We start from the raw sequence: 22,788 nt of genomic DNA, 5'->3' as shown, positions 1-22,788 counted from the left end.
GTTGCGAATTGGTTTAGAAGCATATTGATCCGTTGAGAAAACCTGTCACTCTTCACAGCATTTTGAATATTAACTTTCTCTTTCTCAGCTCATTCTGCAGTCAAGATGACCCATGTAATAGACAAGCCCTAGAATAACAGACTATTTTGAGTGCATATCCACAAACAAAAGGCCTCATGGGAAAATGCAGACTTGTTTGCCTTAGATATAAAAGGAAGTCTATTTTAATCTGTGTAGTATTCCTAATGTTAATTAATTTCAAATAGATCTTCCTCCTCTTCCAAGGAGGTTTTCACAAAGAAGGAGTGAAATGATGATATCAGTCATAACACATAACCATTTTAGCTTATAGCAGAAACATTGAGAAAAAATTTAGAATCACTGATTTGTTGGGGAGGTGTAAGGTTGTGTGAACTCTAATTAAATCATGTGCTCATAATTTTCTTCCAAGCTGTACGCCAAAACTGAAATCTTCCAAACACTCCCTTCTCTTCTGTAACCCCTCCACCTAAAAATACTAAATCTGTTTTGTATGTGTGTGTGTTGCGTGCTCCCATTGTTCCTAGATATAATCAGAATAACAAGCATGGAAGGAATGGTGCAGCTCACTATAACGTTTGAAACGTGAGCTGTCTTGTGAGCACCTTATGAAGCACGCTAGCGGTATCCGAGAACAGCGGGGCAGATACTGCTAGCTGACTCAACCCCAGCCCCGAGTCTCACGATTGCACCTGCAGATGTGCAGGGAACAATGAGCTGCTATTTTGAGGAACTGTTGATTTGCAAAGTGTACATGAAAACCCTCTAGCAGTTTTGCTATACTTTGGAGAGTTTGCAGAGGTTCTGATTACGGCCACAGAGGAAGTGTAGATATAGACTGAGGAAAAGGAAGCCTTATGAAGGGAGATAAAGGGCTAGACAGCAGAAAAAGACTTAGGGGAGAATTTATAGTTCAAGTCAATATGGGGCATCAAACCGGAAAGACCCTTTCCCACATATTAAGTCACCAGTAATAGTAACTGAGATCTACATGAGGCAGAGCCTCTGTTATATGTCCTGGCTTCACCCTCCAGTACTCCAACAAGCATGGCAACACTCTGCTCCAGTGTTCCACAGTCCTATCTATAAAGGCCTCAAGTTTGGTCCAAAATAATAGAAATGCCTTAACTTGTTTAAACAAGAAAAAAAACTAGAATGCCACATTTCTCCTCCTATCCTGTGTCTGACCTGAGGAAAAGCAAAGCTTCTTTCCTGATTCATGAGATGAGGTCATCACAGCCCATAGACAGAAAGTAAAGAGGAATTCACTGGTAAGCAGTGGCACATCAAGGGGGAGAAGCGCATTCCTGTGGATTAAGTCAGGAAGGTGGTAGCCTCTTCTCATTGAAGGGCATGTAAGAATTAAACCAAAAGTATACCAAATTGGAATCATGACCAAGACCTTGCCACTAGTCCCCCTGTATGTGCACAAAACTTGAAGACATAATAAAGATGAGGTCATTGGTGCATTTGGTTTAAAGTGTCAGTTTAAGGTATTCCATGATCTAAAATGGAGGGCACAGCTCAATGACATCAACAAAAAAACAAAAGCTTATGGAGTCAGCGATATTTCCCCTCCAGCCCTTCACACCTCTCTAGCCCCTGGCGTGCATCCCCTAGTTAAAAGGCACTTTATTAATGAGAGGGATAAAGAGCACTTCATAGACATGCTTTAAAGAATAAATGACACTTGTGAAAGGAGAGAATCTCAGCTGGGTTTCTCTTCAACTTCATCTTCATGATGAAAATCTTAATTGCTAAGGCCATCAATTTGATATCAGGCACACATTTATCATTAAAGCTTCATTACTAATCATTTAACTGTAGGATCTCTGATTTAGAAGGTTTTTCTTGCATTACTCACCCTATAAAACCTGTACCTTGCATTATACTAAACATCAGCTTTGTTTGTTGTCTTTCTAATCTAATGATGACAAAAAAATGAAAATTCTAAAAACCTGGACCCCTATTTCGGTCCTTATGACCCAATTCAATGCATGTATAATATATATTAATATACACTTCCCTGTGTTATACAAATCAAGCAAATACATGCCATTAGCTTTTAATTACATAATTTTAAGATTTGTTTGAGATCAGTAATAAGCATGTTTAAATTGGGTATTACTTCTAGTTCTATCCAAGGTCAGATCAACCTGTCAGTTATGCTAAACTATTAATCTCTGATTTTAACAAAGGATGACACCATACTCCTGCCATCTTATCTGTACACTAATTCTTAATTTAAATCCCCTCAAGTGTCCAGGAATCATAATCTTCCTCCTCACTTAGCAATATCTTAATGGCCCTTTTGCTGTGAATATGCACAAATTTGGCTCTCTTCATCCCCCACTGCTCGAGAAACAAATAAGTTTAATACTATGATCTTACATGAGGGAAATGTACCATCCAATTCATCGTAGCTACCTTCAAAGGAGACAGTTGCTGGCAAAACCTACTTTTATTCTATATACCAACCTTTTTTGCCTTAAGGTACTTCAGATATGTGGCATATTTTCTTAGTTCAAAATTGTTCATAAACTACATTTTTTTTTTTTAATTTCCAGAGGAATACAGTTATGTTTTTATGCTTAGTTGAACGATAAACTGCTGAAACTGGCACCACTGAAACATTCAATACGTACATTCATTGCGCCCTGTTAAACGCCGTTTGTCCCATGACAGCTACAGGATTGTTTTAGCAATTCCTAACAGCAGCTTTGATGGTACTTATTATCCAGCAGGTTACCAATTAATGATTGCTGATTGTTGAAAAAATTCCAAAATATCTCAGCAAATGAGTTGATACTTCATTGTGTGATATACTGTTTTTCCACTGCAAAGAACATTGTGCTGAATGAGCCTTCTCATGTACACTCAAGCCTTCAGAAATGTGTGTAGTTAACTAGTAACTCTGAAAGTGAGAGCAAGAGAGGAAATAAAATACCACTTCACACTTAACAGGCTTATATAAGCAACATTGCCAAGTATAATTGCATTTATTAACTATAGCAGGTTGTTATACAAAAGTAACTTCAGCTTTCAAGAGAAACTTTAATGTATGTATCAGTAAATATTACAGTCAACTTTTTAATCATTCTAAATAATGCTGATGACTGTAAGGCCTGCCTTGTCTCAGAATTAACCCAGCTGTAAATTTAAATATAAAACACAGTAGTTTACCTCTGCCCCTTAGTGGCCACTTGAATCATTACACTATAAGTATCCAGATTTTGCAAATCAGAGCATCAGAGGATTATATTTATATTATTAAAGAAAAATCTTAATTCAAATAAAAGAAACAAAACCATTTTTAATATATTCTCTTTTACACAAATTCTAGTTAAACCAAAAGTAAAGCATCCCATTAATCATTAGACACAAATACAAGTATTTAAATGTGTAAATCACTATTACATCAACTTTGTAAGCAATGGAACCATTAGTTAACAGCAGCTCGAACAATGTGACAGTTTACTAGCATGAAAAAACAAAAACAAAAAAAACAAAAAAAAAACAACAAAAAAACAAAACACATGATGGGCAGGTATATCAACATGAACAAAATGTCTTTTCTGACTGATAAGAGGTGAAGAGGTGCCACAGAACACTGTTTTGCTGTCATTACTCCATTATTTTTCACTATATTGTCACTCGTGTATTTCAAGACATCCATTATCTTAAACTGTGACCTGTTTAATTTACCTGCAGCTCATCCTTCCAGCCATTCTTCTGGGAGATGGAGGCATTTTAACTTCAATTATTTTTCCAAAAGCTCCTCCATAAGTGAAGCAGCACATTTTGACAAAAAATTGCAAAGATTAAAGAGAGATTGCAAACCTATCTATAAACTTAATTTAAACTGTTTCAAGTTAAGTGTAAGGAGAGATAATGTTTATCTGGCCAGTGCTAGGAAAGAACCAGAATCAATAAATCAATGTAGAATGAATGGAGTAAACAGTAAACTGAAGAAATCATTAGCATAGGAATCAACTAGTCATGAAGACAGATGTACAGATATCATGACTGGAGAATGGAAAGATGAAATCTGGCAGAGAAGTGCACTTATGACACAGGACAATTATGCTTTACCACTTATTTAAAAAATAAATAAATAAACCTGAGCAATATACAGTCCTATTTCTACCATTATGTGTTATATTAATATTTGGTATCGGTATCAGTGTAGTAGCATTGTCAAGGTACCACATTCTTTAAACCTTCTACTTTATCAGGACATTATGGAAATTTTTTGGATATTAAATTTATAGTGTATATTTGGAAATAAAGCTAACTTATGGAATACAAGCAAGTAACACAAGGACATGGCAGCCACTGGAATAACTGTATATGATCAGATGAGAGTGCAATGTAGGGAATGTTATTTTTCAACAATTAATGGAGAGAACCAACCTTTTTTATACTTATTTTTAGGAAAACACATTGAAAATGTGTTCTTGGAAGATTAAACTGTTGCTGCCTGAAGCTTCAATAAAATTTATAAGCTTATACTTGTACAAACATTCATTTTTAAATGAGCAATTTCAAAGAGCTTGCCGTTTTCACAAATGTTCTTTGGCAGAATTATGTCCTAAGTACAAACAAATGTTTTAATTGCTTCAGATCTGACATACAGGTATTTGATTATCTTTTTTTTTTTAAGTGTTTAAACCACACCTTCTTTTTTTCTGTGACAGCAAGAAATAAAGGCTTTAGAATCTCTAAAGGCTTTATAAAGGCTGTATAATCTGTAGATGCAAGAAAGTTACTCTTTTTATGCTCAAACAGCATTTTTATTAATGAGAGAAATAGAAGCGGACATTTGGCCATATAAGCCAATTTGTGGTTGTGAAATATGCCAATTAATAGTTTTCATGAATGTCTGTGCTTATACAGAGCTGTTTGTTTTGCTAATTTATGATCATTTCAGACTCACATTTACTGTAATATACACAAATGCTCTTGCATGAGGCCCACTGTGTCACACTGGCAGGTCAGCATCAGGAGTTGACACTCATTCAAAGTGTTATAAAGGCACTCTCCTATGAAGTGAAGTCTACCTCTTTCCATAGTGATCATTCATTGCATTTCCAGGTGGGGTGATGGTGACAGACTCGATAAAAGGACGCAGTGTTTGTCCAAAAGGTCTGCAGAGAGCACACATTTTTAGAACTTTTAAAAACATGTTGACATATTGATGGGATTTCTTTCTGAGGAAAGACAGCATTTAGCTTGTAAAATAACACAACCAAAGTGAGAGTCTTACGTGGAAAGCACATCAGATGGCAGGTCTGTAATATATGATGGAATTTTTCTTCCTGTTAAAAACTGGGCCAACTCATTACTGAAGGTGTTACAGTTGTGTTCAAAAAGATGGTACCTATCAGCTCTGTACAAAGAGATGAAAAAAGCAAAACTACCATCAGATGTATTTCAAAAATCATGTGAAATATAGTAAAATCTGTTGGCGAACACATTTGCAAGGGAGAATACACAAACCTGTATGTGGATTCGGCCAGAGATGAAAGGTATTCTGTAAATATATCCCCATTCACTTCAGTGTTTCCTAGATCTACTATGAAATGAGGTTCTCCCAATAAAGTACCACCCTGAATCAATGAAAAACACACACAAAAATATTCACAACTCATGACTCAGCTATTTAAGTTCATTGCTATAATATTGACATTTTACATATACCGAAGACACCAGATTATTTCACGTGTTTACACAAACCTACAGTAACTGAAGAAAACAATACTAGTGTGTTACACGACACTTTGGGGGAGTTTGTAACGTCTTACTGGTGGGCAGCTGGATATACCCTGTCCCCCGAAGAAGACTTCCTCTTCATGGATCACTATTGAGGTGTGCCTAGGTTTAAAACCAGACTTTCACTTTTTGGTGACCTTTACACGTAGTGTTATTACTTTAGTTAACAAAATCGCATCAATATATATTTTTTTAATTTTAAATAAAAAAAGATTTTTTTAAAAAACCTTAATTTCGAATACTTACCATATTCCTTCGAGTTGTTTTCCTAAAGTATTGAAACATTTGAAACTGAGTTTTAATACATTCCTCTCAATCAAGGGACATTTCAACGCCAACAGTCAACGCGTACCGAAAACGACACCGCAATGGCTGACTCAAAAGTTATCTAACGCTAGCTAACCTAGCATAGCTTGCTAAGTATGATACTAGCCGGCTAGTAAGCCATCCTACCCTATGGACAAAATAATAAGATAATAGATAATACGAGTTAGGTTCAGGTAGGAGGCCAGCTATCTGTTGAGTGATCTAAATAGCTGCCATTGAACTAGATCACTGAAAAGTTACTCACCTAACATCAAGGGACTCAGCTGACGAGCTAGTCCTTTTGACAAGTCATAAACATAGAGCTTCACGTCGTATGTTGTCGTCTGATCACCCATCATTGGACACGATTTATTCGATAAACTAGCTGGATATCTAGGCTCGATATAGACAGTCAGATAAGTACGAAGTTACGTTCAAGATGAATGTCAGACTAACTACAGCTATGTAGCTAGGTTAGGTTAACAAACAAACTGTCACTATAAGCTAAAGGTTTGCTCCGAGTAAGACGGGTTTTATTCGGGATCACCACTAGCTAGAGAGCTAGCTCAAGATGGCTAAATTAAAAGTCAAAAATAGCAACTAACTTTACATTCGTTTGCCGGATTAAGGATACACGCACTAACAGCTACACTGGTGCATAAACCCAACAGACTACCCACCGACTGAACGTGATTTAAAATGAGGGGCGACTTTAATACTCCACGCCAGTAGACGGCAGTCTAAGATACAAATACGTGGAAACCTAATTTCGTGCGGTCTTTCAAAATCCTATACCACTTTACAGGGGGAAAATGTGATTCTAGCCAACTTCTACATATCAATGGGCAATTTGTAGGTTCAGTATATCTTGTATATATTTAGAGTTGTTTTTCTCGACAGTTTTTACCCGCCTATACATGTCCACAAGCAATCTGATTGGTAGATGTAATTGTGATCATGTTATTGGTGGAGGTCTTTCATTACTTCACATTGATTGGATAGCAGCATAGTCACTCAAATCGTTGAACACTAGACCCGGCAGTGAGCGGGGTTTTGCAGTTCTGCTAACCTATCTAGCGAACTTGTTTTAGTTATCATTTATCCCGCTCTTTGAGTGAGTACAAAGTGAGTAGAGAGGAGCATACTCCTAAATGTTTTTCCTGTAATCAGCAGGGTGACGAGGTATTTGAGTGAAATGGCAGACTGGAACGCTTACTACCCGAAGGAAGATGATGAGGTTGAACAGGAAGAAGGAGAAGAATCCGTTGGTTAGCACGCGTCATGTTTTTACCCATCTAAATAGCTCTTTAAGACGGAAAATGTTTTTGCAAAATTGCTCGATTCACTCATTACTAACCTGTAATACCTCACATTAATTTTTTTAAATAGGGGATTATAAGAGCAGTGGGCGTGACAGCTTGGTGTTCTTAGTGGATGCATCTAAAGAAATGTTCATCAAGGGGGAAGATGGGGAGCCCTCTAACTTTGACATGACCATGCAGGTTTGCACAAGTTCGTCTTTTCAAAGTTAAACGGCCCTGTTTGCATTAAAATGTTTTCACTGGCAAACGTATTTCTATGTTTCTTTCTGTTGTTTTAGTGTGTGCGCAGTGTTTACACCAGTAAAATCATAAGTAGTGACAAAGACCTGATTGCATTGGTGTTTTATGGGACTGAGCAGAGCAAAAACCCAAGAAACACTTTCAAACATGTCTATGTCTACCATGACCTGGATTCTCCTGGTGGGAAACTTTTAACACACCTCAAAAGTTGTTTATACACATGGATGATTTCTGTGATTTTCCTGTCTAAGGAGATTTTCTTGTCTAAGGTGCCCAGCGGGTGCAAAATATTGATAGCTTGCGGGGTGAGGAAGGAGCACAGCTGGCAGCAGAGACCATGGGCAGTGGACAGACTTCCCTCGGAGACGCTCTGTGGTGCTGCTACAACTTATACAGTGACATAAAGCTACGGCTCTCTCACAAACGCCTCATGATTTTCACCTGTAGAGATGACCCTCACGGAGGGGATAGTACACGGGACATACGAGCTCGAACTAAGGCTGCTGACCTGAAAGGGACAGGTGAGATAAATAGACTGACAGAATATGGGCGATACATCTGTTGTTGAATTGGATCTTGGTATGACATGTATAACATAATGTTTACACACATATTTTTTCCCCACAGGAGTGGTTATAGATTTAATGCATCTTAAAAAACCAGGAGGGTTTGATGTTTCCTGTTTCTTCTGTGACATTGTAAGCCCCCCTGAGGATGAGCGTGAGCTTGGGCTCCAGCTTGAACCTTGTGGTAAACTTGAGGATTTAAAGAACAGGGTGAGGGCTAAAGAGATGAAGAAGAGAGTTCAGAGCAGGTGAATGCTACATTTTTGTCTTGCAACAAGTATATATGAAACTTCACTGAACGTTATATAAATTGCTTAAATGTGGTATACTCTTCAGTCTGCAAACGTTTTGTAATCACACCCCCTCCTTTCTTTATGAAAAGAATCGGTCTACGTTTGGAGCATATCAATATTGGGCTTTTTACCCAATTTCCCCCTTGTTAATTTTCACAGAAATGATATTCTGGTTTTGCACATCTTTTGTCTTAAGATTGACTTTTTCCCTGGGAGATGGGATGAACATCGCTGTGGGAGTATACCTATTGGTTAAAACAGCCACTAAACCTCAAGCTGTCAGGCTGTATGCAGAAACCAATGAACCTGTACGTACCAAGACCCGCCTATTTCACACCCAAAATGGAAGCCTGCTTCTGCCCAGTGATACAAAAAGAGCCCAGGTAATAGCACAAATGTCTTTTTTATTATTATTTATTAGGTATGAGCCTATACAATTTTTTTTAAATCTGTGTCCTGGAGGTTTATGGAAAAAAGCAGATTGTGATGGAAAAGGGTGAGGTGGATGAGATCAAAAAGTTTGATGATCCTGGCCTGGTCTTAATCGGGTTTAAGCCAATGGACTGTTTGAAACTGCACCACCACATACGGCCTTCACTCTTCATTTATCCTGAAGAGGAGCAAGTCACAGGCAAGTCTTTCTTAGTTGTTGCTCTGAGAAGTTTTAGGAAATTATGAAATGTCGGTTAAGTTTAACGTGATCAGTGATGAGGCACCTTTTTTCAATCCCTGAAACTCATTAATTGTCTTTCACCTCCATACCGTGATACTTTTCTAGGGAGTTCCTGTGTGTTCACAGCTCTGCTGCAGAAGTGTAGTGAGAGAAATGTGTTTGCACTCTGCAAATACACTTCGAAACTGAACACTCCACCTCGTTTTGTGGCATTGATACCCCAAAGAGAGGTTCTGGACAGTAGTCAAGTCCAGGCTGCACCTGCGGGTAATGTTTAATTATGACAGAAACATCTTAATATATACAATGGGGATAACTTGCAGGACTGTTGTGCCTGCCAAGGCATATTGTTGTTGTTTTTATTATTATTTACATTTATATAGCACCTTTCTCAGACTCAAGGATGCTTTCCCGAAAGATATCAGCTTTTACAAACGATGTTACATTTATTTTTAAAAATCTACAATATATTTAATTAGAAAAATTTCTTAGATATCTTTTTATTATTATTATTATTATTATTATTATTATTATTATTATAAACATGTTTTAATTTCCGTATGTTCAGGTTTCCATGCCATTTACTTACCGTATGCCGATGATAAACGCACTTTGGATGTGCATGACTGTCCTACAGCCTCTGATGAGCAGGTTGACAAGATGAAACAAATAGTGCATAAACTCCGCTTCAGATACAGGTGTTGTCTTTGCCTTTGTGTTTATTATCTTACATTTTGCTATGACAGTTGGGTCTAAACAGCCATCACAAAAATTGGCAGACCTTCAAAAAGAGGTTGTTAACATTTGGATGAATGAGACTAAAATTTTCCCTTAGTACTTACTAGTAGTTTTTCCATCTGGTGGACCTTTTTTTTTTCCATTTTTAAAATTTATTTATTTTTGCTGTCTTCATTTTATTTATTTTTTTTTTATGTTATGTATTTTCAGGAGTGATGCATTTGAAAATCCAGTTTTGCAGCAGCACTACAGGAATCTGGAGGCCTTGGCCCTGGATATGTGTGCACCTGAAGCCATTGAGGACTTTACTAGTAAGTGTTTTTGCATCTGTGAATTAACACTACCATACCATCCCCCCCCCCCCCCCCCCCCCCGTCCCCATGACCCATAACTTGTGCTCTTAGGAATCATAAACTTTTTATCCTCAAGCATTATCCATATTAATCTTTGCCCCTTTCTAGTGCCAAAGGTAAAAATGATGGATGATCGCCTCGGTCCTCTAGTTCAAGAATTCAAAGATTTGGTCTATCCACCCAACTATAACCCAGAAAGCAAGACTGCAGCTAAACGTAAACAGGGTAAGGGGATCTGATGGGTTCTGAAACCAGGTGAGGGGATCTGATGGGTTCTGAAACCAGGTGAGGGGATCTGGTCGGCTGTGAAACATAAAGGTAACATGCATTCATGCCCCATGTTGGTTGCTGCCTCTTCGGCTTAAAACGTTCCATCTTTTTGTCCGTAGCTGACGCTGAGGGAGCTGTTGACAAGAAGCCAAAGGTGGAGATATCAGAAGATGAGCTGCGAGCTCATGTAGCCAAGGGCACCTTGTCCAAGCTCACGGTACCTGTGCTCAAAGATGCCTGCAAACATTTTGGAGTGCGGACCACAGGGACTAAGAAAGCGGAACTTATAGAAGCCTTGTTGGCACAGCTTAATTAATAAGATGATGCTGAAGTAGATTTTATGCCTGTAACATCTTGAATGTACATTTATTTGTGTAATGGAGGGACCCTTTTGCCATTATAGTGGCTGTTGATATCTGGTGTCCGATTTATAATCCCTTATCATAAATCTCACTACTCGTATTAATCTTTATGCATGTCCTTAAAGTTTAAAGAACTTTAGCAATACTGAAGTAATAATGTAAACACAATTACTAAAACTTTTGCATTAATTCTTCTAGAAAGTGTGAGTAATAACACTTTTCTTTAGGTACAATGTAGGTAAAGATTAAAACAAAAAGTAAGTAAAAAAGTAAGTAAAATAAAAAGTGCTGAAAAGACAGCTCAGAGGAAATAAAAGGCAAGTATGTAAAATAAGGGTTTTATAGTACTTAAGCATTTGGGCGTAATAAGTAGTAGAAGTTGACACTTCTGTTTGTAATAAAATTTAAATTCATTAAGCATTTTTGTGATATTCAAAGTTCAAAGAGGCTTTATTGTCATTTCAGCTATATACAAGTACACAACAAAAACGAGACAATGTTCCTCCAGGACCATGCTGCAACACAAAACAACAGTGCTACAGCCATGCTACACAAGTGCAAACAATCCAATATAGTGCAAAATGTCATGAACATTAAATAAACAATAATAAATACAGGACAGGACAAATACAGAATGAATAGACAGTGCAATTATTTAGTCCAGTACGCAGTACTGGGAATATGTAAAGTGAGTTGTGCATAGGAGTCAGTGACATGCTATACTGAACATAGCTGTCACCGGTAGCAGCCAGAACAGTTCAGAGTACAGTGCTGGTTTAGTACAGCACTCTAGCAGCAAGTAGGATAATGTGCAAGACTGCAACAGAAGTGCATATTTTATTTTTGTGAAGTTCGATGCAAAACTGCGTGTGTGTGTGTGTGTGTGTGTGTGTGTACACAAAGTGCCCATTTTTGGAATCTGAATTGGGATTGGAGTTAGCCAGAGTTCAGGAGTCTAATGGCTTCTGGGAAGAAGCTGTTGCACACTCTGGAGGTGCAGGACTGGATGCTGCGGTACCTTCTTCCAGATGGCAAAAGGGTGAACAGTTCATGTGAGGGGTGTGTGGGGTCTTTCACAATGTTGGTGGCTTTCCAGATGCAGCGTGTTGTGTAGATGTTTGTGATGGAGGGAAGAGAGACCCCAATGATCTTCTCAGCTGTTCTCACTATTCTCTGGAGGGTCTTGCGGTCAAAGGCGGATATTTATTGAAAGTGGAATGTTGTGTATTCTAGTACCGAAATAAAATAAGCTCTAATAATAATTGTGGGCATAAAATATGCCATGTTAAGAACAGTACCAACAAGCAGTGAGAAGTTGTGTGTTGCCATATTACTGGCCAATACTGTGTTCTTAGGAGTCTGTAAGGAGAAATGAGCACCTTGGCCTGCAACTTCAAAAAATGAGTACATTTTTATTTTTTGGCTTTTGTTTTAAGTAACCACATAGCAAATGTGGAGGGCAGCATGCCCATGGTTATAGGACCGCCCTAGCTGTACGGTCGATGGCTGAGGGTCACATGAAATCTTTGAAGCAAAGGGGTGTGTTCCCCAGAGAAGAGGGCAGTGTGATGGAGACTCACCAATGATGACGAGCACATTGGGATATGGGTGTCGTCCCTCAGAAGGGTGTGTTCTGGCAGCAGTGCCAGGGAGCACCACTGGTCTGGGGGTTAGGGCACATGTTTGTCACCTGGAAGTTAATGGTTGTCAAGCAGAAAAGATAAGCCTACCTTTCTTAATTAGGTCAAATTAAAACTTGCCTGTTTATACCTCCATTGTATTGCCCTCACCCACTCGTTGTCTAGATCAGCAACTAGTTAATAATTCACCTATTTTAAAGTCACAATCATCTTAATATTAACTGAAACAGATTGTAGTTACTGGAGTGTTGTTAAACATACATGTATACTGTAAAAACGTACATCTGAATTTTAAATTTGAATGATTTCTTAGTCTTTAGATAATGGTAAATTATTGGTGAAATGCTTTCAAATCAGATATTCTGGTGCATCCTACATATCTCTCCTTTGCCTGCATGTACTGGTTTAACATTAGGTTTTTGTCTGCAACACATTTATCATTAAACAGCTTGCTAGGCATCAAGCAACGTTTTCTTAACAACTCCATCTCATAATGTTCTGTAAGGTAGTTTTCAGAGGCCTTAAAATATTCATATTCTAGTTTCTATCTGTCATTTTGAATAGTCCTGACTACTAATTAGCCAAGTGTGCAAAAAAGAGAAAGGAAAAAAAAAAAAAAAAGATGAATCAGTGGAAGTCCCATTTAAGAATCCTGACTTTTGCCCAAGGTCATACAACTTCTCTCTTGTGTCAACACCCACTTACCCACTCAACTTAGTTCTTGCTAAATTCCCATTAGATGATGGGGAAGGTGGATAGCTATGTGCAGTTAGCGACTGTGTAAACTGAAGGGGTCAGTCCCATGTCCCTGTTCACTTGTGGAGAAAGATTGTCCATGTGTGACCACGTGTGACTAGAGAGTTCAATTCGTTAACATCCAGGCCACCTGAGCAGATGAGAACACGAGATGTAATTACAATGCTATTACATTTATATATAAATATATAAGCAACTCCATTGATCCCTACAAGTCTGATGTGGACGTTTCACTCAACTGGACACGATAGATAGACCCTTGATGGTACTATCAGGTCTACAACCTGATATAAACAGTTGTCTAGGAATATGAACACTAATCAGATAGTAGGTCATAGACTATGGTTGTTGGACACATATTGAGTATTGCAAGCACCAAATGCATAACCTTTCATGCCTAACCTTACACCTAATGCTATAAATGTTACTGTTTTGTTTCAAATTCTTTAACACATTGAGCAACGAAGGAGTGAGTAGGCTAGAATGCACTGACAGCCGTGTTACGCGCCTGCTTTTGAAAGTTAAGTGCACATCACAGTAACAAACTTCGAACAATCCTGAGTACAGAGTTAAGTACCACCCCAAAAGATTTCGCCATCACGTACGAGCGTATCTCAAACCTGGGGGAGAGCAGCGAAGCGAGAGGTAAAGCTTGTCGTCGCAAGGGCGGCACTGCAATACGCAGGTTACTCGTGACGCATGCCTGACAAGCCAGCAGAAAGCGAATGACGTCTTGCGCATGCTCATGTTGAAATACGGAGCTACAAGGAAAAGTGAGAAACAAAGGAAAAAACAAGCTCAGGAAAAGAGGTTCAAACAGCATTTCAGGCGTGGAGGGACAGCTCAGAATCCACAGAGTCGTGTAAAGGCAGAGGTACGTGGGAAGAAGGATTAATTCCATGTTGTCGCTATGCTGCTTTATTCAGGCTAAGTGATATCAAACGGATAGCACGTAGCTAGAGTATGACAAAATGATTTGACATGGTTTGAATAATGTGTTGGACAAGGCTAAATGCAGCTTGCCGTGTGTCAGTTATACGTCGTGTGTGCAAATAATTAGTTGTTAAACGATGAGGAGTGTTTAAAACGTTTTTTTTTTTTCTTACCGTGTTTTATGTAGCACCCATCACATCAAGTGTGTCTTCAGTCAGCAGGAAGTTTTGGGTGACTACTCAAAGCAGTCATCCAGCATGCAGATACTAAAACCTCTCTAAATTGGCTTAAAAATAGAAATCATGCTAACTTGTAAATTCATTTTCTTACAAGAGCAGTGAACTTCAATAAAGCAGGACCATATCAGCTGTTTGCTTCATTTCAACAGTAAGAAAACCGTAATAACTAATAAGAATAAATAATAAATCATCACTTGTCATTTTGTTTTCTTCCTTCTCTTTAAGGTTTTTTAGAACAAGATCCTATGTGACTTCCTCTTTGCTGCTAAAGTGTTCCCTTGCCTTCAGAGGTTTCATCCACTTACCTCTGTGTGTTATGTTGGATGTTATCTTGCTTCCTCTGACCCTAACCAAAATGGAAAGAACTACTTTGTGCTAGTGGACACACCGGTCTTGAGGAGGTCTGCGTGGTAGATCCACATGGAGAAGACAGAAAGTGGATAACAGTGCTGACTTCAATAAGATTACACGGTTTTGCCATCGGCAGATATTTTCTTCATCTTCACTCATATACTCTCAGTAGATACACTGAACTGGCTTACCTTTTCTTGCTGTAGCTACCTTCCCCTCCCCTTGCTGGGTGGTTGCTGTGGAGATGACAGTGGTGGCGCAGTAGCCATAGCAATGGGGAGTGCGCCATGTTCTGGTAAGGGGAGGGGGGTAGGTGGGTTTCAGGAGCTGGGCTGTATGCCATGGAAGGTGAGCAAGCAGAAAGGTGAAGGTGATGGAAGTGGCTGTGGTCCTGGGGTTGATGAAGGGCATCATGCCAGAACTCTTCCTGTTCCCCCACAACCCACTGCCATCTACCATGAGAAGCAGCGCAGAGAGTTGTGTGCCCTGCATGCACTAAATAACGTCTTCCAGGACGGTGCTGCCTTCAGCAGAGATGCACTTCAAGACATTTACCAGAGGTTGGTGAAAGTGAACATATAGTTGCAGTGGTATCCTACATTTAATCTAGGTCATCAGCTTTTAATACCTTGCCTTTCCAGGAGATCCTAGAAACTTATTAGCAGGACTTCTGGATCATGTTTTCAGCAGGAAGACACAGCCAATTCATCCATGAAATTTAAAGTGTATTAAATTACCCCTTGTTCTGTATGTAGTAAACTAAAGGGTGGTTCAGCCATTTTCAGACTGTTAGGGACATGCACTAGTCAATGTGATGTAGTTCAGATTACAAACCAACTGACAACTAAAATTGTGTACTAACTGAAATTTGCCACATGGTGGCGTGTTATCTGTTATATTTATTTGCTATTGTCTTTCTCTTTTCTCTTTTAACAAGGCAAAGAACAACAAAAGCACAATTTTAAAATGGTGTTTCTAGGTATATAGGATACTTGGTTTTATTCTGTAGACCATAATTCTCTTGGCCTATAATAGTCCAGTAGGCCACCTTTTAAAAATGATATGTGCACATGTGTAATTAATATGCATAGTTCAGAGACTGCTACCTGTCTACATCTAGGGGATCAAACATTTACTGATAAAGTATTTCATGCCACTTCCATTTAGAAATGGCTCTGATGTGCATAAGTTTGTAAATAGGTTACTTCTTTCTCTCATGGACATTCAGGTTTATTTCTTACTCCACAGGCTCTCCCCAAGCACGTTGGTAACACCCCACAAGAAGAGCATGTTGGGTAATGGCAACTATGATGTGAACGTTATCATGGCTGCATTGCAGACCCGTGGATTTGAAGCTGTCTGGTGGGACAAAAGAAGGTAGTTTCTTTGTCAGAGCTATGGTTTAATTTTTTGTAAATTTGAAAGTGCTTCTTTATATTTGGAATTTGGAATTTTTGTTTGCCACAGGGATGTTTGTAGTATTGCCCTGCCAAATGTGACAGGCTTCATTTTGAATGTGCCATCCAACCTACGCTGGGGACCTCTAAGGCTGCCACTCAAACGACAGCACTGGATTGGAGTGAGGGAAGTGGGAGGAGTCTACTATAACCTGGATTCAAAACTACGCAGTCCTCATGCCATTGGAACAGCTGATGAACTCAGGTACTTTGAAAGGAATCATACTTCGTGTTTGTTAAAGGAGGTTTAAGTTCTGTAAAATTCAGTTGGGAGATTTCATGTGCTCGTGTTATAATCCTGAATTTTGATGTCGTCACAGGAAGTTCTTGTGTCACCAGCTTCGAGGGAAGAACTGTGAACTCTTGTTGGTTGTGCCCGAGGAGGTGGAGGCCCACCAGACATGGAGGTCTGATAACATCTGAGTCTTTCTGATAGCTTTCTCACATTTTTCAGCTCATGCTCAGGAGGGAATGTAAGGTTCAATCAAGGAACTATATAAGAGCAAATGGAGTTGCACTCAACCAGTCTTGAAAGCACACTGGCCAGACTTTTTGTTTACACACACACACACTCACTCTGTCTGTCTCTCTCTCTCTCTCACACACTCACTCACTCACTCTCTCTCTCACACTCACTCACTCTGTCTCTCTCTCTCTCTCTCTTTCTCTCTCTCTCTCTCACTCTCATTCTTACATACACCTACAGAAACACAAAATGCTGGACTAGGACAAAAACAGCAAAGACATGCACACAGGGATTTCACAAAATTACTCTTTGTTCTATGAAAGTCTTGTTTAGGCATTTCTGGTGCATTTTTTTATATGTTAAGTATTTTATTTCGAAGTGAGACATTAATAATCAGCGATGCATTTTCTATGTACAGAAAATCACGTTCACGAATGTCACGTTCCTTTCCTTCTGACTCTCCTTATGTCTGCGCTTGCGTAAGCTTTCTGTCAAGCACCTCGGCCTCCCCTCTTGCGTTACAACACGCGGTGGAAGGTGTATGCGAGGCCAATAAAGGTCCTGGAGAAAGATGCAGAAAAAGAACATGAAGCACCCTTGTGTGACTGTGGTCTGTTTTGTTGTTTATTGATGTAGGGAGTGCTGAATAAGAATCTAAAGCAGAACAGCATGGTACAGTGATAACTGGATGTTTCATGTAAGTTTTGCATATTGCAAGTCATGGTAAAATTGTCACTTTCATTCTATCATTACACACATGCTTCCTAATGGTTACAGTTCTACTCTACAATTAACTACAATAAAAACTATGGATTGAAGCCTTTTGATGACTGTTCAACATGGGTAGTGGAAGAAGTATCCTTGTGTCCAACTGCCAAGCAATCTGTACTGTATTTTGAAATGATTCTAAAAAATCTTTTGAGTATGCTGTTCTTTTTAATCTCAAAAGTGAAATTATGGAACTCCCAAGAATTAATTAGTTCTTAATATAAGTTGAAGAAGGGACTCTTAAACAAGTCATTCATTTTGAGTTGGATAATGAAGCAAAATTAACAATACCACTGTAATTTAGGTTGATTCAAGGCTGTGTACACTGTTTACTAAGGAAGCAAGATAGTCATAATGCTCAAAAGGGAAATCTAAATGAATGCCTCAGGTTTTCTTAAGAATTTTCACACTTGATTCAAATAATAGCTGGATACAGAAACAAGGCAACTTCCACTCTAATAACCTTGTCACGCTAAACCTATAAGTAAATTAATGAAAAATCTGATGTAATTAAGGAACATTCCACCTTTACATAAACAGGGTGCTTTATAAAACTGTAGAAGTGTTTTTATTTCTTTGCCATGACAATCTCAATCTCCCTTGTCCCTTTTTAGGGCAGGTATGGTCACAATTTGCTCATGCCATTATTTGTTTCCCATGCAAATGTTTGTAATGGCACTTTATGTATAATCCGAGATGTGTTGTGACATCAATAAAATGTCTTTGTATGTACAAGGGCTTTGTGGCGATGTCTTCCTCTGTGCAGTACACAAGGAGCAGGTTTACGAAGCCGTTTTGATACCAATGAAAGACGTGAACTTGGGTTGACCTACTGGTGGACGTCGTCGGCAGACGCAGCCCAGCTCTGAGAGTACCGGTGTGTACGCGTGGTGACGCACGGGGGCGCGCTGAGCGATGCAGATGTGTCGCAGATTTTAAAAGTCACTGTACTCGCAGAAAGATCTAGTACGAGGAAACGCTGAAAAAAAAGATTTAGAAACAACATAGACAAGACTGCGAAGAGGACAGTGAGAGTGGGAGCAGGAAATCGTTGTTTTAACAGATTTATAGTTACTTTAACGACCAACAGGAGTCACGAATACATCAAGGAAGCTTCGTTATTTCGGAGGAGCGTATTAAAAGCGCAAATAATCCCATGGAACTGTCAGCTATCGGTGAACAAGTGTTTGCTGTGGAATCAATTATAAAGAAAAGAGTACGGAAGGTAAGAAATATAAATGTATTTGTGTACCTAGACGTGCCACAGTATTGTTGTTGCTTCTGTTGTTGTTTGCAGAACTGTCCCAGTTAATTATTGTAATCTTCGGATTTTAGACAGATCAGTGTTTACATCATTAACATCCCAACATGCTGTAAGGGGCGGAGAGCTTAGCGGTTAGCGTTCTCTCCTCCAACGTGGGAACGTTTCACTAAAGCCTGGAAGAAGCAACCAAACGGCTCTGGCATGTTATGAAACCAGCTGGTGAACCAGATATTTCATCTACCGTTTCTCGTTTCAGTTGCTCTATACGGCGACCGTAAATTTTACTACGCACTATCCTTACACGCGAACAGCTGTGCTGAAGTTAAAAGACGTTACAGCGGTCGGATTCCTTTTGTATGTGTTACTAAAGCGACAGCCCGCTTACTGTGTCATGCTAAGATTATTTTAATTTACTGCGCACTAACCGAAAATGACGCACCTCCCGAAGCAGTGCAATGATACTCTCCAAATCTGACGGGGATTTACACGTCAGAGTGGGCTAAAATGACAAATGTCAGCTGGGGAAAAAAAAGCCTCGTCGTTAGAAAAGCGCACCTTAACGCCCGTCGGTGTGCTCTTCCCTCTTGTAGCTCCAAATACGGAACTGGATTTTTGACGATAATTTAATTAAATTAGGTGATTTAGCTTCGTTCCAGTGTGTCCATATGCCATTACGTCATCACCCAAAGTAGTAAAACGGTTGATCGGGGAGACCTTTAGCTAAAAGTATTAATTATTATATTTTTTATGTTTAAGGGGAATGTGGAATATTTACTGAAGTGGAAGGGGTGGCCCCCAAAGTAAGTACGATTTTGTCATTCATTCACAGTATTTATGTTAACAACTGAGAAGGGTGTGTGTGTGAGTGAGTGTGTGTTACTATCTAATCATTATCTGGTGCGGTACATGTGAATGTGTTTCATTCACAGGTATAGCACGTGGGAACCTGCGGAGCATATCCTAGATCCTCGGCTTGTTCTGGCTTATGAAGAGAAGTGAGTTTTGTTCAAATTCCAGAATCAACATAGTAACATAGCAATCAACATTGCATCAGCTCTCTCAAATCTCAATTTTACTGTCCAATAGAGAGCACAGGGACAGAGCAGTGGGCTGGCGTAAAAGAGGGCCTAAACCAAAAAGACTTCTTGTGCAGGTAATGCCCACTGCATCTACTCTATAGCTTTCTCCATAATGACTGCACACTTTTTCACAACCTTTATTGACGTCCATTTTTGCTGTATAGTTTCTCTCCACCTCTCTCTACCCTGCAGAACATTTACACCATGGATCTCCGGAGTGCACATAAAGCTGTAGAGAAGTCCCCAGCACACTTGCATCTGTCCCTCACTGGCTCACTTGACCCGCAGACTGGCCATGTGGACCAGAAGTTCCAGTCCAAAAGAGACAGGGTGTATCAGCAACTGATTCAGCACAAGAGAAAGAAGAGAAACTCCATAGACCCATCAGTGGAGGACTGGGAGGGGAGAGAGGACGAGAATGAGGATGAGGAAGAGGACGGTATGAGACAAGAAGAGGCAGAGACTGACAGGGCAACTACAACCAGTAAGTATGTTAGATGCGGGCAGGCTGGCATAAACACCATGTTGACCTAATTCAGCACCAGGGCTGTAGTGCTGTCTTTGATTTGTCAGCTCTCATTTAGATAGCTGCACTCCAGGCACTGTACCAAAACAATAAGCCTCTCCATCTGGGCTCAGGGCTTTTTTTTTTTGGTTTGTTTTTTAATCAGTGTGCCAGAAGGTAGTCTCACACACACATTCAGATACTCAAAAGGTGAAGAACATTTACTTAGTTTTGTGGCACAGTTTTAGACCAGTCATTGCACTGAATATTGTTCCATGTTTACTGCATACTAAACTGACATCATCCACTGAATCACCCCTTAAGGTTAGTATTTTTCAATATGTATGTTTGATGTCAGGAGCCTGTTTTAGGGGATGTTTTGGTTTTTTTTCTTTGCTAGACAATTATTTATTGATTGCTTCCATATGTTCAGCGTTTACTGTACCAGATCAATACCTAAAAGTTATCCTGTGGTTTTCTCATAGGTAACATAAGGACTGAGGGTTGGAATCCAATAACAGGGACAGAAGAAGTGACGGAGTGTCCCTTGTCTGATGAGTGGAGGCCACTCATGGTTCCAGAGGAGGTAACTGTGACCGACGTCACCCTCAATTCACTGACAGTTACGTTTAGAGAGGCTTTGGTTGCGAAGGGCTTCTTCAGAAGCTGGGAACTGGAATTCTAATATTCAGACATGAGGAAGTCTGAAGATGTTGAGAGAAAAATAAACGCGTGAAGGGTATGGGACACATTCATCAAATGCACTATGTTCACACAGCCTTTTTGCGTTAATTCATTCTGCAGCATGTCTTTTGTTAACATTACCAAGTAAATTTATGATAATCAGCATGGATAGAACTTCTTTTTAATTCTGAACTTACATTTACATTTATGGCATTTAGCTGATTTACTTGCACTGTTAACATTAATTAGGAAGGACCTCTGTTTAACAAGATAAACTTTTATCTTTCAAGCCTGAGATTTGAAGCTTTTAACCACGATTAAACCTTTATATGTTCTTTCCAGTTAACTGATAAAGGTGGGTACACAAAGTAATTTGAAACTATGTTTGCAAGACAGTATGATTCAGCTTGTCCATAGTGATCAGTGTATGTTTGGCTGTTATTAAGCATTGTTGATGCTTCGTAAAATTTTACTGAATTTGCAGTGCGCTTTGAGGAACCAAGTGAAGTAAAAAAAAAATTAAAAAAAATCACAAGCCACTAAAATTAAGAAAAACTATCATTTAAAAATATGAAAAAATGTGTAATACCAACTGACTGTCAACTAGTAAACCATCCATTGACAACACTGCCATTTATGGAAGAAATTCTCCAAACCAAACATTTTATTTGTGATGGAGTTATGTCAGTTTATTGTACTCCAAATTATTTTTCACTCCAATTGCGCTACAAAATAATGTTAGACCATCCTTTCCTTTTGTAGGTGGCGTGCCTTAAAACATTTGAATAATAAGACCTAAAATGCTTAAAAATAAAGTTTGGTTCGATAATTGAGTGCCAGTCGGATAGGTAGATTACGAGCTAACTTGCACTCAATTTTCAACCTCTCTAGTACAGAACAAATACTGGCATAAGTGTGGACAATCTAGCCGTAGCATCCGTTCATATAGTGCAAGCTTACTGTAACTTCTGTTGGGAATTTCCCTGTATTTGAACTGGTACACTTATTTGGGAATCACAAATTGGTCAATGAACTTTGCCTTTTGCATAGACTGCAAAATTATGGGGGGAAAAAAACCTAATTCTTCCATTTTTTAAAATGTGTTGATCTAGATTATATACATAATAGAATAATGTAGCGTTTCTGTAGCATCTGTATTTGAATTAATTCCTCTTCATTCAGCCATGGCATCTGTGTTGCACTGTGTACTTATGACAAATCTCTGATAGACCCTTGCTGTTTAATATGTATACTCATGCCAAAACATAACTGTAAAAAAACTACCCCCAACTTGGGCCTGATTTGTTTGCCTGTGGAAAACTGAAGACAGTTTTGTCTGTATTTTTGTATGTTGACTTGAATGTATATTTGAACATAATCTCTAGTAACGGAAGTGACTATTTTGTACTTTTCTTATAATTAGTGGTAGCTGAGTAAGTTACACATGTACACATTTCATATTACCAAGATATCTGTGGTTGTTTTTGCTTCTATGAAAAATTGCACTTTAAAACAGATAATCTGGTAGTGATGCTTAAAAATACATTGTTGTATTTGTATTATCTATTAGACAAGTGTTTTATAATGTAATAAAGCTAAATGTAAGGAATCGGTCATGTACATTATTCTTTAAAATGACACAAAAGATATGGAACACACTAATCAACATCAGCTGTGCCAAGCACCCCTGCTCAGGGTCTGGAAAATCTGAG

The 22,788-nt window shown here is 38.9% G+C and overlaps 4 protein-coding genes and 1 long non-coding RNA gene across 9 annotated transcripts; 3 read left to right on the top strand and 2 right to left on the bottom strand.

The window, feature by feature from the left end:
- Positions 1 to 3,005: 3,005 nt before the first annotated feature.
- Positions 3,006 to 6,828, bottom strand: desi1b (desumoylating isopeptidase 1b). Its single transcript, XM_027005959.3, has 6 exons — positions 6,383 to 6,828; positions 6,058 to 6,079; positions 5,844 to 5,913; positions 5,539 to 5,648; positions 5,306 to 5,428; positions 3,006 to 5,186 (listed from the first exon to the last, which is right to left on the bottom strand). The coding sequence occupies exons 1-6, from the start codon at positions 6,474 to 6,476 to the stop codon at positions 5,096 to 5,098; spliced, it is 510 nt and encodes a 169-aa protein (XP_026861760.2). The 5' UTR covers positions 6,477 to 6,828; the 3' UTR covers positions 3,006 to 5,095.
- A 316-nt stretch (positions 6,829 to 7,144) lies between these two features.
- xrcc6 (X-ray repair cross complementing 6) lies at positions 7,145 to 11,351 on the top strand. Of its 2 annotated transcripts, none has more exons than XM_027005964.3 (12): positions 7,145 to 7,385; positions 7,507 to 7,619; positions 7,718 to 7,859; positions 7,949 to 8,200; positions 8,307 to 8,493; positions 8,735 to 8,921; positions 9,001 to 9,169; positions 9,317 to 9,478; positions 9,780 to 9,909; positions 10,160 to 10,260; positions 10,411 to 10,527; positions 10,692 to 11,351. In XM_027005964.3, exons 1-12 carry the CDS (start codon positions 7,313 to 7,315, stop codon positions 10,886 to 10,888), a joined length of 1,830 nt encoding a protein of 609 aa, XP_026861765.1. In that variant the 5' UTR covers positions 7,145 to 7,312; the 3' UTR covers positions 10,889 to 11,351. The 2 variants fall into 2 exon arrangements, with proteins under 2 accessions (XP_026861765.1, XP_081553182.1); XM_081697056.1 differs by having other exon boundaries at positions 10,411 to 10,587; positions 10,692 to 10,829.
- Positions 11,352 to 11,929: 578 nt separating this feature from the next.
- LOC118242410 (uncharacterized) lies at positions 11,930 to 14,074 on the bottom strand. 2 transcript variants are annotated; one of them, XR_014117099.1, is made up of 2 exons: positions 13,951 to 14,074; positions 11,930 to 13,460 (listed from the first exon to the last, which is right to left on the bottom strand). It is a non-coding gene; the product is annotated as an uncharacterized LOC118242410 (long non-coding RNA). The 2 variants fall into 2 exon arrangements; XR_014117100.1 differs by having other exon boundaries at positions 13,936 to 14,001.
- Positions 14,052 to 18,279, top strand: josd1 (Josephin domain containing 1). Of its 2 annotated transcripts, XM_027006099.3 has the most exons (6): positions 14,052 to 14,204; positions 14,728 to 15,413; positions 16,102 to 16,230; positions 16,321 to 16,515; positions 16,631 to 16,717; positions 17,413 to 18,279. In XM_027006099.3, exons 2-6 carry the CDS (start codon positions 15,127 to 15,129, stop codon positions 17,420 to 17,422), a joined length of 708 nt encoding a protein of 235 aa, XP_026861900.1. In that variant the 5' UTR covers positions 14,052 to 14,204; positions 14,728 to 15,126; the 3' UTR covers positions 17,423 to 18,279. The 2 variants fall into 2 exon arrangements, with proteins under 2 accessions (XP_026861900.1, XP_026861898.1); XM_027006097.3 differs by having other exon boundaries at positions 14,053 to 14,204; positions 16,631 to 18,279.
- A 129-nt stretch (positions 18,280 to 18,408) lies between these two features.
- Positions 18,409 to 22,685, top strand: cbx7b (chromobox homolog 7b). 2 transcript variants are annotated; one of them, XM_027006101.3, is made up of 6 exons: positions 18,409 to 18,769; positions 19,565 to 19,608; positions 19,738 to 19,803; positions 19,895 to 19,961; positions 20,080 to 20,371; positions 20,878 to 22,685. In XM_027006101.3, exons 1-6 carry the CDS (start codon positions 18,701 to 18,703, stop codon positions 21,075 to 21,077), a joined length of 738 nt encoding a protein of 245 aa, XP_026861902.2. In that variant the 5' UTR covers positions 18,409 to 18,700; the 3' UTR covers positions 21,078 to 22,685. The 2 variants fall into 2 exon arrangements, with proteins under 2 accessions (XP_026861902.2, XP_026861903.2); XM_027006102.3 differs by having other exon boundaries at positions 18,735 to 18,769; positions 20,052 to 20,371.
- The last annotated feature ends 103 nt before the right edge of the window (positions 22,686 to 22,788 follow it).

The sequence above is a fragment of the Electrophorus electricus genome, chromosome 15 (genome assembly GCF_041902795.1).
Source record: "Electrophorus electricus isolate QZ-2024a chromosome 15, ASM4190279v1, whole genome shotgun sequence".
In the NCBI taxonomy this organism is placed as follows: domain Eukaryota; kingdom Metazoa; phylum Chordata; class Actinopteri; order Gymnotiformes; family Gymnotidae; genus Electrophorus; species Electrophorus electricus.
Note: the sequence above shows the minus strand (reverse complement) of the source record. Positions and strands in the feature narration are given on the sequence as shown.